Genomic DNA, 17,111 nt, shown 5'->3' on the forward strand with positions numbered 1-17,111 from the left:
ATATTTGTAAAATATGAAGTGAAATTAAATCTGCAGAAGAAATACTTTTCATCTTCCCAAAACCTATCAATATATAGTTCACTTGTGTATTAGGCAAAATCTCCATAAATAAAAGTAATTCATAAAAAGCTCCTTAATGTGGTTGTTTGCAGAGGACAAACAACTCATATTCATATTAACTTAGAAGGGGCTAAAACTAAGAGGGTTCATAAAATAACTTAGTGTCTAACCCTAATTATTGCAAACAAAGATCAAAAGAAGAGCTTATCAAAAGTGGAGACAGTTTATTTCCATCTTGGAACAAAGGACAAAAGACACAGTGTCTTGTCCTTTCCTTTGAGGTTTCTCTGTCTGCTCCTTTCCACTCCCTTTCCTGATAGGCTGCAATGTCTTGACGGCTGATCTGTTCACTAAAACACAATAATCAATTCTGGGGAACATGTCAGCTACTTATTTTTATAACAGGAACAATGGAAATAGCATCACATTGTTAATAGTGGTAAAAGTGATTAAAAATACCCTTCTGAGTTTTCCTTTCTAGCTCCCATCGTCACAATGCACTGGAATTGATCCAGAACAAACTATGATTGTAGAGACACATTTTTACAGGAATCGGAGAACTTTGATTCATCTTTAGCCTGTGAAGGAATGCTTGTCTTTTAAAACTGCTGCTGTATGAACCAAGAATAACTAATTAGCCTTCTAATGCATACATTTATTTTTTCAGATTACTATTTCAAATCTAAAGCAAAATAAAGGTATTCATTTCTAAATCAGTCAGTATATTTGTTTCTTTACAGTATATGCATACACAGTCTATGTCAAATTTCTACAAAGAAATCTGACTAAGAGCCTTTATTTGCTAACACTGCAAATTGCAGACACACATTCACAAGTTTGTGTCATCGCATAGAATTTACATAGTAGCATGTTCTGAAAAGAATACTGAGTAATTAATTATAGAATGAAAAGGACATCACACTCATAGGTAACATCTTTAAAAGGTATATTAACCTCCTGCACAGAGAAACTTGCATAACATTTGCCTGGCCTAAAAAAGTACCATAAATTTCTCCAGAACTTTAAGCAGGCACAGAAAATTTTGTTCCCTGTCCAACAGAGAAACACTATTGAACAAACAAATGCAAATATCCCTAGAGTGTTTTTATTTCCTTATTAAAAAAAAAAAATAATCTCTCTGCTAATTTTGAGGATATCATATCCAGTATAAGCTTCTTGATATAAAGATGGCTAAGACAAAGATCATTCAAACAGGTAAAACCTATTTCAGTGTTACAAAGATCAGATAAACATTGCTTGATGCACTCCTTTGAGACAAGCCACTCATTCAGTGCCAAGTATTATTAGAAATTCATTTTCTTAGCTGACACATGGACTTTTCATGCAGAGACACCATTATGAAAAGCTTTGCTGTTCTGAGAATCTGTACTTTGATTTCTGGCATTATCAGCCAGATCAGAAATAGTAGGTACAAGTGGCCAGAGGATAAAGCATCAGCTTTTCATTCTTGAGAATCTGTTCTTAATGGAATGAGTATAAGACTTTCAAATGAAATGGGGTTGAGATCACAAAAATGGTCTGTGAAAGAGCCTGAAAATCTACCACTTAAAAACTAAGGCCATGATTCTGCAAGCATTTATGCACTCAAATTTCAATATACCCTTCAAACGAAATAGAGTTGCATACATGAATTTGTAGGAACAAGGTTTAAATACCTTTTAACTCTGAAATAAACAAAGCCCTTTCTAATCAAGGGAGGAGGTCATGCAAGATGACAGATGTTATTTTCAAGTCTGGCAGACCAACTCATCGTAATTTTCTGAGATTCCCTTTATGCTCTGCACTACATTATAGAGTAGCTATAAGACATTAGGTAGCTCTCAGATTTTTTCACATTTTACTCTGTGCTCTGATGATTTCTGCCCTAACATAACTAATCACTATATAAAGCAGTTCTAGCAGAAATTCATCAGGATTCTTGGAGACCGTTCTCTTTCCTGTTTCATTTACTATGTTTGTTCATATCCAAGGGTTCTGAGCACTGGGCACCACCTAGCTCCAAGGAAGTGTTAAATGAATTGCTAGATTTGCATTACCTATACAATTGCAGATATGGTTTGCTGGGTCACAGTTCGTTCAGATTAGCACTGATCTCATCTCTCCCATATTTTCCCTTTTGAGTTCTAGATTCCTGTGTTTCTCCTAGAAAGTTGATATATTTTTCTTTTGATTTATGCTTTTCCCTTTTCCTTCATTGTGGAACACTGTTCAACAGCTCTGGATCTAATGTTCTGCCTGCTCTTCATTTGCATTGACCAAAGGACTAGGAGACGAGAAAAAGAACTAAGGAGGGCACTTCTGCCCCCCACAATTGCTCTTGGTGGCAGCTAGCTATGAAGAGGGAAAAGAAGAAGAAGAGAGAAGTAGAAGGAAAGAAAATGGAAGAAAATGACAGCAGGTTAAAGAAATATCCAGCATAGGTGATACAGACATGAAGATGAGAAACTCTTATTCCAGGCACAGAGCTCTTTACGTGGCTTAGGGGAAAAAAAGGTGTTTTCAGAAGGTAATGCAGGAAGTTGTGCTTCCTGTAGAAACAGATAGACCCTCCAATAATCCTAGGTTAGATAAAAGCTTGCCTTGGTGGGCAATAGCTCACTATCTCAGAAGCAAAGCTAAGGATGGATTGTCCCTGTTCTCACTCCGTACACCGGCCAGGAAGTTTCCCATGTGGCCCAAATCTCATGATGATGTCAGCTAACTTTCTGAAATGCAACAAAAATAGCAAAAGAGATAAGCCACCACACTCTTCAAACACCTGTCTAACATAGAGGTGAACACCAGTTTTTGGGTTTGATTCAGATTTTATATATTGGCAATCACATAAAATTCTTGTCTTTGATATAAAACCAGAAAGTTTCTAAAATGTATGTTTAAAACTTATTACTTTCAAGGCAGTCTATGATTTGGGGTATCTGGCTCATAATTTTTTGACACGTGGGATTCTTGCACCCTAAGCCAAGGGGGATGTGGCTTTTATTTCCAAATATTTTCTAAATAATTCAATTCACTTCATCAGCTGAGAAATTCCATATTCTGACCTGTTAGAATCTAAGTTTTCAGGATGCTTCAGGATGGTTTTTGTTAGGGCATTTTCTTAGTGCAGTCACTGATTTACATTAAGGAGCTGAGAGGCAAGCATGTGGTTTCTTAGAGCTTAGGTAATTAAGTTTGTAAGGTCAATATGACATGCATGACAGATTCTAAAGAGCTACTGGTAAATCAGATGAAAAGTTCTGCATATACACCTTTCAAGTCATTGTTTATACTTCCTGACTAAAAATCAGATGCCAGGAGCACTGTTAATCTTGAGGTTTAATAGACCTTCTGTATCTGGAAAAAATAAAGATTCCTCAGCAAAGAAAATTGAGACTATTTCTGTACTCTAATGCTGCTCATGAGAAATATAATTCTACTGAGTGATGTAAAGGCTCTTGTTTCAAAGGAGAGAAAGTTCTGCTTTGAGCATGAAAGGTGCAGGATGTCCTATCACGGTTAATCACTTGCCTCATTGATCCTAGCACAGGTATGTCCCTGGCTGCCTTGAACTCTCTGAAGTCGTGATCAAACAAAAAACAGGTTAGCTGAATAGTCTTTTTTCTCCTGTGTTACTTTTCTCAAAACTGATCCTTTTCATTTCAGAAGTACAAGACCAGAAATGATCCATACCCTTTTTGGCACCACATCCTATAATTTGTTCATACATTTAACAGGGGTCCATAAAGAAATAATTAGGTTCCATATCTATTTAAGTCTTAATTTTTCTGTACCACTCATCATACATGTTAATGAATCTTCAGTAAAACCATCAGAAACAAAAGACCCAAAGAATCCAATGGCAAAAAGGTTTTAAAAACATCAGAACTGTATCTGTTCCATGTACACAATTTGTCAGATCCTCACAGGGCACATCACATTACCAAGGCAGGTGGACACTTCGTGGCGATGGAGGAAGAAAGGGGTTCTTCAGGATGGATGTGTTGCTATACTAAAGGTGTTGTATAAAAGTATAAATCATTTATTATAGAATGAGTGAGCCTGTCATCTGGAAGCTAAACTTGCATTACACTAGAATATATTGTTTGTGCTTAACAGTTACATGGGTAGCTCCTTAGCTCTTGCAAATTTCAATAGTGGAGTAATTGCTTCACTGCATTTTGGATTTAAAATAATAGAAAGTGAGTGAAGGGTTTCCTCTGTTGCTTTAGAGACAAAATTGTTGTAGAGTTTAATATAACAGCCAGGTAAACTCAATTTGTCAGGTATACTGGACAAAGAGATTTAGGTAAAAACGTTCTCCAATTACTGCTACCTGTCTTTGCATTTTGAAGTCTGGTGAAAAAAAAAGGCATTTCAGAATATGAAAGGACCCTGATTTTTTTTTGGTTTAGTAAGAATAATGCTCGCTCATATATTATCAGTAATAAGGAATAGTAAAAGAATGATTTTTAAAATTTATTTATTAGGAATTTAGATATTTTAAAACTGCTCTGGGCTAAGGTTAAATATAAGAGATTTGATCTCTCAAGAACAAACTCATTTATCATGTCTCTTTGTAAAATTATATGAAGACAGAAGTAAAGCCTCAGAAACAAGTAGAGTAAAAAAGGTAGCCCTTCATAATGTGACAGTGTTGAAATATGAAAGCAAACTAACCGCTTTCCATGTTTATTTTTCTTGTGGTCATGTAACAGAATATGTGTCTTTGTTTTTAAAACATGTAAGCTCCTATTAACCTGTCAGTCATGTCTATGTATTGTATCATGTTCACAAATATCATACAGTACTCCCACTCTCTGTAACATGCTGGCATAAAAAGAGAAATGTAGCATGGCGGAGGAGGAAACATTTTTCAGCTAAACTGGCCATCCATTTAGAATTCATAATCCTAAATTTTAGAGTGACTAATGAACACCCCAACAACTCTGTTACTCCTCCTAATCCCCATCAGGTCTCGAATCTGTTGACGAAGGCCAAACAGCCGCTTCTTTCTGCCTGACCCTCTCCCCTTGCTATTACTGGCTCTTGTTCAAGTCAGGATCACATTTATCTGGGTAATATACACCTAATAAATCTTCTCCAACTCAGTTTGTTCTTGCTGGCAAGACAGCTAGCTTCCCCCTCCACTTCTCTCATCTTTCCTCAGACATCATTATGGGTGTTGACACTCCAGCAAGTTTCTTAAGGTGCCCTTAAGTAACTGTCTGCATATACACATCTCCCAGTAAAACGCAAGGTAATTGCTGCTGTAAGCTGTTTTTTCAGTTACAATAAGCAAAAGCAGGGGGATGGACAATGAAGGAAGCAGTCAAGCTGGTGATCCACAAGAGGATTTTTATTAGGCACAGTATCAGCATAATAATCTCATACAGTACTTTCCACTGTACATCTCACAGGCTTTGCAAAAGAGGCACATATTATTCTCCCCATTTTGCTTAAGGAAAAATGAAGTATGAGAAAGGGAATGGGTAGACCAAGGTTGTCCAATAAGTTAAAATAGGACAAGACTGCAGTGCGGTATTTTGAGACTCAGTCTAGTGTGCTGTCAAGAACAGGCCCAAGGATTATGAATCTAACCTGACTCACACCAGGCCTGACTTTGTTCACTGGGCTTATTAACATGTGTTTGCCTTCTTCCCTGTCTCTGTAACTTCATATTATATTAGCAATAGCTACTCTCCACACTATAATATCAAGCTAGTACCTCCCCTGATGCATACTGATCTGAAATTAGCCATTGTAGTGTATGTGTTCCAGTTGCCATAGTTATCGTGCTTTATTGAGTCATGGGTTTAAAATTATTTCCTGAGTCCTGGAGATTCCCCAAGGCTAAAACAGCAGCAGTCTTTCACATAATGGGTCAACTGGTCCAGGTGGATGCATGTGCCTATTTCCTCCAGAGGAAATAAGTTTAATGAATTTAGAGTTCATTTAACTAAAAAGCCTTGGATCACACAAAATGGAAGATGGAAGTAAGAAATACTTTGTTCTTGAAAGGAAATTTTTCATTGTTCATAATTTTTTTACTTACTATAACTAAAAAAAAAAAAAAAAAAAAGAAAACTTTCTTTCCTTCCCTTCTACTCCTTTTAACCCCAGCTGGACACTGCATGGCTGACATGGTCTGTCCCAAGGTATCATGCTGAAAAGTCTAGCATCTCATGTATATTATAACAACACAGCTGCTTCATAAACTATTTTTTAACCACTGTTTTGACATGTTTAAGGCACCAGTCTTTCAGTTTTCATCTACTTTAGTGGGCAACTGGCATCTTACATCTCTTGTTTAATGAAGGTTACTGTTGTCTCTCTGAGAAAGCTGACCTTTTTTCTTCATCAGACCGGAGGTCACGTGTGAACACAGAATGAGGTTTAAAAAAAAAATAAAAAGCATCTTACCATTGGAATATCTTGGAAACTGGTGGTTTTAAAGGTGGAGGGTAAAATCTGTTTGCTTAAAAATGAAGAGGGAAAAGCTGGTTGATTTAGTAAGGATACAGCTGCTATCACAAGAACCCAGAGTGAAATGGGTCTTAAAAAAACCTTCTCTTTGCCAAGCAACACAAAGCTGAGATATATCCTGCCTCCATTATACGCCATCATCAAGTTGCTTATCTTTTGATCATTCCGTAGCACATATTTTGATAAAGAGCATCCTTTGTGCTGTCTTCCTCTCCCAGCCACTGCACATCGTGACTTGTAAGCGCGGAGGAAGAGACGCAGGGGTGCAAATCCAGGCACAGCCGCTGCTTTTCAAAGGACCCTCAAAGAGCGGTGAGGGGCCAGGGATGACTCCTTGTGCCGTGGCTGCCACACAGCCACCAAGGCAGCTACCACAGATAAACCTGGGGATGGTGCCGTGGCAGGGCCAAACCTTTGCTACAGCTTTCTCTAATGGAGTGTGTCAGAGTCGGTCCCCCGGGACCTGCATATCCATTAGGTCTTGCTGACACGGCCACTTCTACCACATACATGCAGAGGTTTTAGTCCTGATAATTTCAGGTTCAGATTCCTTGTTGTGAAGGAGTGATCAATTATGGATGCTGTCTTTATCAGTAAAATAACAGTTATCCTGAATTTTTTAAGCATAAGGAAGAAGGACTTCTTCTATGTGTCACAAGCTATATATTTACTCTGGATCATCTCTGAGTCTTTATCACAGGTTAGAAATTTTAACTACCTTCCTCCTGCACTTCTTCAAAATAAGGTTTAGGTTACCCAAATCTGCTTTCCCTACATCCTTGAAAGTTAAATTCAGTTGGTTATTTTTCCAAAGGTGAATCTTTTTTTTTTTTTTTTTTTATGTAAAAATATAGCTTTTAATTGAAGGGAAGGCAGACCCATTCACAGTAGAAAATTCTGCAACCTTCAAAAAATAAATCATTACCAGTGACAGCATCTAAAACACGATATGGAAAAGATACCCTACATCTCCACCATTTTCTATAAACCAATGGTATTGCATGTCAGCTAAGGAGCTTACCCTCTGTGTTTAAAGTGGAATGAAAATACTTATTTTCTCTCCTCCTATTTCAGTTTATCTGTATTTATGCTTTACTATATTGAATTTTCATCTAACTATATAATCAATTTTTATTTCTTATCTTTTTGTGCATCCATATAATAGACTCTTTCTTAAGTACAGTGTGAACCTAGTAATTTAATTTTCAGCCTGAACTGTTGAACTCACAGTGTTTGAGGGCATTCAAAAGCAGGAAAAATCATAGTACTCACTAATCCCTTCTTTTAAAATAGTCAGTTATATGCACCACAAAGAAGAAGGCAAGGTTAATATTCTTTATTGTTTACTGTTTTAAAAGGAACAAAAAACCCTAAATGTTGCCTGGGATCAAATACGAGTGAAGATTTTTAGAGTAGAGAGCCCATAAAATACAAGCAATAGAGCAGCACCTAAGTTTATGGGATATAACAACTTTACTAAGTATTTTGTTAAAAAGTATTTTGGAAATATGCTTTCTTTCATTTTGTGATTCTCTAGAAGGTGAAACAATAGCTTTCCTTCTCTGGACTCAAGGAGCTCTTAATACCACTTATCTCTGAGAAGTGATAGTGCAAACACTCTTTGTCAAGAGGCCTGAACAATTACAGACTCCTTTAAATAATTACTTTTCAGTAAAATCAAGTGCTAGAAAATGCAAACTTATTTCACTGACAGTCGTTTTAACATGAAGGTCCTTTGGACTGTGGAAATACTACACACAAACATCCCAGTCAACAAGGAATCCAAGCCTCGAGCCAGAGGCCTGGAAACTCAGGCTGAAACTGCTCTATAATCTATCATGCTGTTGCTAAGAGGATATTAATACTAGCGTTTAGAATTGCAATCATGTGTCTGACAATCCTGTGTTTGTACTAGCAGGTCAGTTGACTAATTCTGAATTGGGACTTCTCTGTGTACTGCACTATTTAGAAGAAAAAGGATGACAAGGGTACAGTTAACCATTAAGGCATTTGGGCCTGGGAGGGAAAACAGAGGACAATCAAGTCCTTATTATTAGATGTGGTCCTGCAAATCACTCCCTTATGCAGTTACAACAGAAGGAGAATTCACCTTTTAAAGTGAATAATTGTGCCTGTCAGGCAATCATTTACAATTGCTTTACCATCCAGCTCATTGATTGCATTAAGGATAACAGTACCCCACAGAAACAATCCTCTTAGGCAAGCTACTTCTAAAATCCTGGGTCTCTGTCAGGCAGCTGCCTGCTCTTTGAATAACCAGAGAGATAAAGAAATAAAAATATTAAAGGCCCACAGCTCTACAGATTTCACAACACTCTTTAAAGCCGGATGAGTGATTAGGGTGGTTGTAGCCTGCTAAACACCCCTGCCTCAGGTGGAATGCTCCTCTGAGCACGTTTAACAGCAAATGTGAGACTGGTGCCTAGCTTTTCAGCTTGGAAAGTACAGCCTGCTTAAGCAGCCCTATAGAATTCCAAGTTAAAATGCAAGCCAGAGAGACTGCATGTCTTCAAGGGTTGATAACAAACTAGAATCAAAGCCTTTCTCTTTCAGATTACCAGCAAGAATCTAATCCAGGTCAGTGATAATCCTCTGGCATCTATTTAGCAATGATCCCAGCAGACAGACTGCTCCATCACAAACATCACTGGTTCTGACATTTTGGAGGGAATCCACAAAGGCTAAATGAGGATGGAGATTCCTCTTCTGCTGTGGGAGCTGATTAGCTTTGCAAGCAGAACAGAAGAGCTGAATTAAAGCACAAACATAGCATTTTATCATCAGCATCATCATTCATTTGCTATTTTACAAAGTGGTAGAGGTGACAATGATAACCCTTGATTTAACTATGGAGAGCTCCCCATCTTCTGTGTCTGGGCCACATTTGTCAAGTATTCACCAATCTTGTCATTCACCCATTTCAGAAACCTCAAACAAAACTCTCTAACTTCAAATTCTTGTTTTGCATCTATCACACAGCCCTCTTGCTTTGGATTTTACTTCACTACCCCACGTCTCCTCCTCTCATTCTTAGCTTTTTTTCAGTTCTCTTTCACACTGCTGAGTCCTCCAAACCCTTCCAATTTTTTTTTCTGCAGAGTAAAAGTACATTCTTTCCTTCTTCAAAAGCTTCCTGTGGGTCCTATACAAAAGCTTCCTATACAGAGATGCAGGCTTGGTCCAGGAAGCAGCCTAGGCAGTCCGTGTTTACAAGAATAAACCCTGCTTTTTACCAAGGGTATTAACTTGACACATGGTGGTCTTCTGGCTCCAGCATTATCATTGTGATGGAAATGCCTTAGTAACAGCATGCTTTCCTACATGTTCTTTATAATTTTTTTCTTTTTTCTTTTTTTTTTTTCCCTTCCTTTTGAGGATGCTTACTGGAGAAACAATTTCTCTTTGTTCTAGAATGCAGACTCTGAAAATCACACACAATATGCAACTAGCGTTTTCCATCCCTTGCCATGACTATTCTGTCACCTCCTAGTCTACTAACTGCATAAAACTATAGACAATGCAGACAGAAAGCCAATTAGACTGGGATTACCTTGTCTGTTCAACAGCTGGGACATAGCATAGGTCTGTCTTCCCTGAGTTAGAGTTAACAATTCACATTTTACGAGCCTGACCTACCTTATAAACATATATCCTGGTGCCTTAGAAGAAGAATTCAAAAATGCAGGTAAATGTGGTTATGCCAAAAAGAGCTGGAGTGAGTTTAGATATGAAGAGGTAATTGATTAAGCAGGTAATATATGTAAAGTCAAGCTTGAAGATAAAGTGCAGTTCCATTCTCTTCTGGTCTATTAAAGTAAATTAATGACCTGGAGCTGTGTAGGGGTTTCCAGAAACAACACTAGAATAGCCAACTGGCCATAGTTTGCAGCCTATAGGAGGAGGAGATGTTTATTCTTCAGCAAATTGCCTACTCAGGCACTACACTATATATACTCTATATCTGACAGATCATAGTGCAGAAATGACAACTGAATCTTAGAATAACACCAGTGAGTATAAAATACGATGTTGGCTTGGAAGAAAATGAACCAATCATGATCTTTGATGGGAGCCAGATATTTTCAGAATTTTACAGTACTCTTTTCCAAGCTGATAGTTTGGCAGCTGCTCAAAAATAGCTATTTTGTGCCATTTTAAAGCCCTGAATGTGAGTGTCAACCAAGAAATAAGCACTCAAACAATCTTCGCAAAATATACAGGGGAGTAAACAGTATAGGGAGTGACTCCCAGGCACAAAGCTATGAAGCCAAGCTTTGCTTTGCTATCTGCAAGCCATGCCTCTGGCCATGCTGTGGTCCCCGCAGGGAAAACACTTGCTGGTTTCCATCCAGGTCCAGACTGAGACTTTGGTGGTGTGCAGACATTTTCAGTGTTTCACAGCGCTCTTCGACACGCTGCCCAGGGGGAGAGGTACCAGCATCCCCTGGCCACCCTGCACGGCTTTCTTCAGGCTGCAGGCTCAGAATCCCCCAGGCCTTCCCAACCCTCCCCAATTTATACCACCGAGGAGCCACACTGCCTTCTCTATTAGTACGCTTCTGCACGTTTCCTGGGGGGGGGAAAAAAAAAAAAAAAAAAAAAAAAAAAGTATTCAGAGCTTTGCTGACTGCTTTTTATAATCACTATCACCGAAAAGGCCACCGCAACAGCTGACAGCCATTAAAAATCGCCAAGGAGTAAAGGGGACATAAGCCAGTAGATCGTCTTGGAGCGCATTCCCTTTGGTTTGTGAAGTTCCCCCTTGACCCCCCAGGGCGTGCAACGGGGCGGGGGGGTCGCGTTCTGCTTGTATTTTGATGGGTCGTGACCAGGTAAGCGCTTGCGCGGGCTGCGCCTGCCTGCGCGCAAGTGTGACCGCCCTGCGCAGCGCAGCGCAGCGCGGAGCGGGGCGGGCCCGGCCCCGGCGGCGGGGCGGGCCCGGGCGGCCGCGCTGCTCCGCTCCCCCGCGCCGGCCGCCAGTCGCGGAGCCGCCGCCGCGCAGGCAGGCGGGCAGGCGGGCGGGCGGGCGGGAGGGCAGCTCGGCAGGCAGCCCCGCGGAGGCACCGCGGCAGGCGGGAGACCATGATCCTCACACGTAAGCTCAGGGGCTCGCCAGCCCTGCTACGGCTGGGGAGGGTGGAGGTTGCGCGCCCCGGGGGCGCAGGCTCCGCGCATCGCGGCCAGCGGTTGCCGGGAGGTGCATCGGCAGCAGCGCGGTTGAGTTTGGGGGGCGGGGGGGGGGGGGGGGAAACGGGGGGTCCCTCTTTTGTTATCACGCGGGGCCCGGGAAGGCAGCGCTGGCGGGAGCGCGGGCGGGCTTCCCGCGGGGGCGCGGCTGCCCCGTCCCGTGCCGTTCCGCGGGGTGCGGTGCATCCGCAGCCGCGGGCCCACCCCCCCGCCGGCCGGTCCGTGTTCTCGGGGGTGAGAAGCGCCCGTCGGGGCGGGAGCAGCCCCAGCCCCAGCCCCAGCCAGGTGAGGCGGGAGCCCGGAACGACTTTTGTCTCTGGGAAGCGGCGGTCCGTTGCGGCTCTGCTCGGGAAGCGCAGGCCGAAAGGGTTAACATGCGCAGGACCCAAGGCACGGAGCTCTGGAGGTGCCGCGGGCGCGGAGCGGCGCGCAGGATGCGGCAGCTCGCTGTGGACACCGTGCCCCATCTCTCTTTTTTTTTTTTTTTTTTTTTGGTGGTTTTTTTTTTTATTATTTTTTTTTATTATTTTTTATTTATCTTATTTTCCGGGAGTCCTTGCGAGACGGGAACCGTCGAGTTTCTTTTGAAGTTCTTCCTAATTAGCCCGGTGGCCTCCAGGAGCCCGGTGGCTCCTGCCGTGCGGCGGTGGCCAGCCCCGATGTCACCCCCGGAGCCTTTGATCCCGGCGGATGAGCGGCACCTCCTGCCAGCCGGGATCATACCCCCCACACCCCCCGCCCCCTTCTCGGGGCAAACCGAAAACCGATGCTGTTTTCCAGTCGGGCACTTATAGGTCCCGCATCACCCTCCCCTTTTTTGCAAATAACCACCAATGACTTACTTCCACAATAACTGCCAAGTTGTTGAGCGATGTGTTGCCATTAGCCTAATGAGCTCTATTGCCAGTCAAGGGCATTTACTATGGGTACAACAATGCTTTTGGTTGGGTTTTGTTTGTTTGTTCCTTTTTTTCTTTATTCCTCTGTTCTCTTTGGGAAAATCAGAGTATTGATGAAATAACTACGTTTAAGCACTGTATTTAACTAGGTCAGAAGGTTCTGCCTGATGTGTCACGGTACTTAACACGTGTGAATTGAAAGTCTGGGCAATGTAATTTTATCTTAGCCAACAATTATGGATGCTTTTATTTTTTTTACAGGGGTAAGTGTGATCTGTTTGAATTGCCCTGCCCTGATCAAGAAATTCCCAGCAACGAATAAGTAACAATGTTCTGAGTCAGGTTATGTTTTAAGGTTCTTTGTAGTGAACTTAAGGAAGATAATAAATGAAGAGAATTCATACGAGTATGAATCTATCAACAGCTCAGCGCCACTGATTCAGCACCCGTCTGGCAGCCAGGCTATTGCTGGCTGACAGCACACAGGGTTGGCATTAGGCGAGTGTTGGTTCCACAGCTGTAGCCTGCTATCTCATCTTCCAGGTATCCTTACTGACATCCCGTAGGTAGGCATCCTGATCTGCATCTCCAGTAGAAGCAACAAAAAAGAGAAAGGCTAAGGTGGCCAGGAAGTGGAATGGATGTCTCTCTAGCACATAGGTTTGGGTTACCACTTCACTTTGCCTGTGGGATCCTGATTAGGGCTGAGATTCTTTGATTATGGAGCATAAAACAGGCAAAAGAAGATGTAGACATTGTTTTGAGAGGATTCCTTTTATCTAAAAGTTCATAGAAATAAAAGCATTTGGAGCTACCTTTTGTAACCTCTAGGACTTCCTGATCTTTTTATCTTCTTTTAAAATAACTTGGTTTGTTAATTAGGGTGGGGTTTTTTTTATCAAAAGGAAGTGCAGATACATTGTTTTAAACACCATGGAGCAATTGTTAAGTTTCATTTCTATGTGGTAGTTAAAAGCAAGAATATATCTTGTCATGTTTTCACTTGGGTTTTAAATCTCAGCTGTATAGGTTCAGTCTAGGATTTTTAACTCTTGAGTCTGGGTCTTCCCAGCCAGTTCTGCAGCAGCCCTTGCTGGGCCAGAGAGAAAGACTGATGCTAGTCACAGAAACTCACAACTACCCTGTGTATTTTGCCTCTGGTAGGGGCAGGAAAAAGGTACTGCAGTTGTCCCTATGCGCTAATCTCGAATGTTTATATTAGGATTCCTAGAAGAAGGGGATGAGAGGTGGCTTGGTTTTACTTTTCTGGTTCTTCTGATTCATTACATTCTAGGCAATGGTTTGTTTGAGGCATGTTGATTTATGAGTTCTGCAAATATTTAGAGATGCAGTTTGCATGATAAAGTTTTTTCTGGTCAAAATACCACAGTATGTTATGTTTGGGCTTCTTGAGAGATTCAAACTTCTCTTCCAATTCCCCTCTGATTGGAGTTGTGCTATTGGCTTCAGCATAAACACAACTGCACCCTTGTCTAGTTAAAAGGAGATGGAGGAAGAGAACTCATGTGCTTAACAGGATGGTCCTGTACTGTAAACAGGCGCTTTTCATGCTTAACTATCCTTCCTAGCAACAGGAAGAAGGAAATGAGGCTATGCAGAAGGACCCTGACACATTTCAGACAATGCCAGACCCACCCTAGCATTCATACAGTATAGCCAGAAGACTTGGGGAAATAAAAATAACTTCAGATGTTTCCCCTTCCTTCTTGTTCATATTACAGAAATACAGCAATCAAATGATCTGCAGTTCACAGAAAAATTGCTGGTTTCTTCTCCACTAAGTAAAAAGATTATGCCCCTATATAATTTATATATCTTCACTGGGTATTGTAGTGTTCTGCTTACAGTCTGATCCTCAGTGATTCAGGGCAAATGAATGACAAAACACTATATCCTCTCCAGTGATTTAGTAATTTTGGTAATTTCAGCAATTCCAGGTGTATTTCTTGCTTGTACCTGTTCTATCCTTAATTCTGACTGGTGCGGGGTATCCAGATTGTCTTGCGTGTTTTTTGATTTCTAAAGCTTTTTTCCAAGTTTTTTCTTTTTTCCTTTTTAGTTTCTCTTCCATTTTCCCCCTTCTCCTGTTTTAAGGAGAAAATGAAACCTGTCTTCCAGCAGTGATGAGCAAGTCTGATGAAAGAAGCACAGGACAGGGCTGTGGTTGGTGCTTTCTGGTTCTTTTCACTGGACACCTACTCTGCCATACTTGCTGACACTGAGTATTACTTTATCCCACACAGCAAATCTTTGAAATCATACTGAAAACAGTATGCCATTGATGGAACTGGTAGAAGTAAAATAAAGTCAAGAATGACTTAACTGGCTAGCTTTAATTCACTGAGTTTCATTATCTGGAAGTGACAGATAATACTATGTAGCTTACTGAAGTGCTTCAGTGTCTTTAGAACATGATAAACATTATGATTTGTTAGGATGACTATTCTTTCAAATATTGTCTAGTATTTGTTTCTCTTGGGAAGGACTGTGCTAGATGAGACTGGATCAGGAAAAATTATTATCCAGTCTCTCTTCTAATGAAGACACAATATGATGGCTCACTTATTGCCGGTGGGAACGTTTTTTTTAAAGTTCAAAATGATGCAGAATTCCTTAGACTTGGTTTTAATTATAATTTATATATGTCTAAATGTCTCCATTCAAATGCTCATCTCAGTCTGTGCAAGGAACGCTTCCTGAGGAGATGCATGAAGGACATTTGCTGAAGCCAGGGGTGGACACAGTTTGACCTTCCCAGACCTATTATTGTCATTTACTGAAGATTCATGATTAAGAAAAATGTATCCCCTTGCATTTTTGCATTTTGGGGATGTTCTTTCTGTGACAGTGTGGACCCACAGAACTGGGTGCTCTGCTGGCCGTTCCTCCCTCTGCTCTCTGTATGCATCTCTGAGAACAGATTGCCTGTGCATTATAAGATACAAGAAACTTTCTAGTGTAAAGCTTCATGATCTGTTCTAACTTCTCTTCTTTCCATACATAATCTACCTGCTGTCCTTTGCAGTGCTGCATTGGCTTTGCAGTGCTACCATGGCTCTGCTGTATCTAGACCCTTTTCTCAAGGTGTGTCCATCAGACCAAGTACCAAGAAAAGCATTTTCAAGTGTGCAATATCACAGACAGAATATTGTAGCTGTCTGTAATATCTGGAAATAGAAAGTTCATAGTAATATTTGCTTTGGGAAAATCCAGGTTTCTGTCTTTAATTCTGATTTAGGGAACGAGGCATTCAGCTGGGACACTACCAGCTTCATGTGGTGGTGTTACACTGTTGCTGGTATTTTTCCTCTAGTGTTCTATCATCCACGCAGGGTGCAGGTGGGGGACTGGGTCATCAATGAGGTAAGCACTAAATGGTTATGCTGCAAAGGTAGTCTTTCTTCCATACAGTTCTTCCTGTGTGTATGTGGATGGTTTTGAGGTTGAGGGCTAACAAGCTAGAAGTAACTGACTGTATAAAATCTGCTTTCTTCTGTATGAATCATTGAGATAGCTTTTATAGCACTATTATTTCCTAGATCTGAATAGGTAAACCGGACTTTGGGTGGGCATTTTGAGAAGAAGTATCTGTCATGCTGGACCTACTCACTTTTGCCTCCCTCTGGAGCTCAGTGAGCCTTGATTTGAGCTTTTCATACAGTGTGCAAGTTTACTAGCTTGCAGACAGGATGCAGTGGGAGGATATTAATGCTGGGCCTGGGCATAGCAATGGTTAATGTTTTCCCCTCCAGTTTGTTCTCAAAAGTCATTCTAACCAAGTAATTTCTGAGAGAAGAGAAGGTTAAAGTCATCTTCTATTTCCCAGTCTTTGGAGGAGGATTCGTTTCTCACTCTGGAATCTGTCAACATGACCTCCTTCAGAGGATTTGACTAACTGCTTGCTCTGCCCCAAATAATCCTCCTCCAAGACCACCCTGTGTTAATCAGGCCAGATAAATAACCCACGTGCCCAATTATTTCTTAAGTTTTTTTAAAATCACTTGACATCATGTTCCTCTTCATCTGTGAATCTTCTTAAAAACCAGTGGGAGAAGACCATCTTTAATCTATAAAAAGAATTGCTCTTTGGCAGGAAAACTGCCACATCAAGTTTTAGTTTTCTCTTTAAACAAAGTTAGTTTTTAAATTTAGCTTGCATTGTTTTTTTAAATTTCTTCCTTAATCCTGCTGTATATGCTCAAAATGAAAAAAAAAAAAAACAAAAAACAAAAAAACACAAACGCAAACAAACAAAAAAACCCCAAAACATTTAGGAATAAATTAGGATCATGATAAACTGTGATGTTTCTGTTGTGTCCTAGAACATGCTTTCCCGAAGTCTTCAGCAAGTTAGGAAGTAGCGCAGCCAACTTTGGACAGTTAAAAGCATATTTAATAGTGTGCAAATAAGCAGTAATTGCAATCTGTTACAGAGTGTAT

General features: G+C 40.8%; 1 protein-coding gene across 5 annotated transcripts in view; it reads left to right on the forward strand.

Moving 5' to 3' along the window:
• Positions 1-17,111, forward strand: part of DLC1 (DLC1 Rho GTPase activating protein) — a 246,759-nt gene that overhangs the window by 195,588 nt on the left and 34,060 nt on the right. Inside the window, exon 1 of one of the 5 annotated variants that reach the window (XM_042807687.1) lies at positions 11,522-11,659. The exons of the other annotated variants lie outside the window; for them this stretch is intronic. Within the exon in view, the coding sequence (XP_042663621.1) occupies positions 11,647-11,659 (13 nt within the window). The 5' untranslated portion in view covers positions 11,522-11,646. Of the gene's footprint in view, positions 1-11,521; positions 11,660-17,111 lie in introns of those variants that run through there. 5 annotated transcript variants of the gene reach the window in all.

This window comes from Tyto alba, unplaced genomic scaffold, assembly GCF_018691265.1.
Source record: "Tyto alba isolate M040663 unplaced genomic scaffold, T.alba_DEE_v4.0 Super-Scaffold_6, whole genome shotgun sequence".
Taxonomy (NCBI): Eukaryota; Metazoa; Chordata; class Aves; order Strigiformes; family Tytonidae; genus Tyto; species Tyto alba.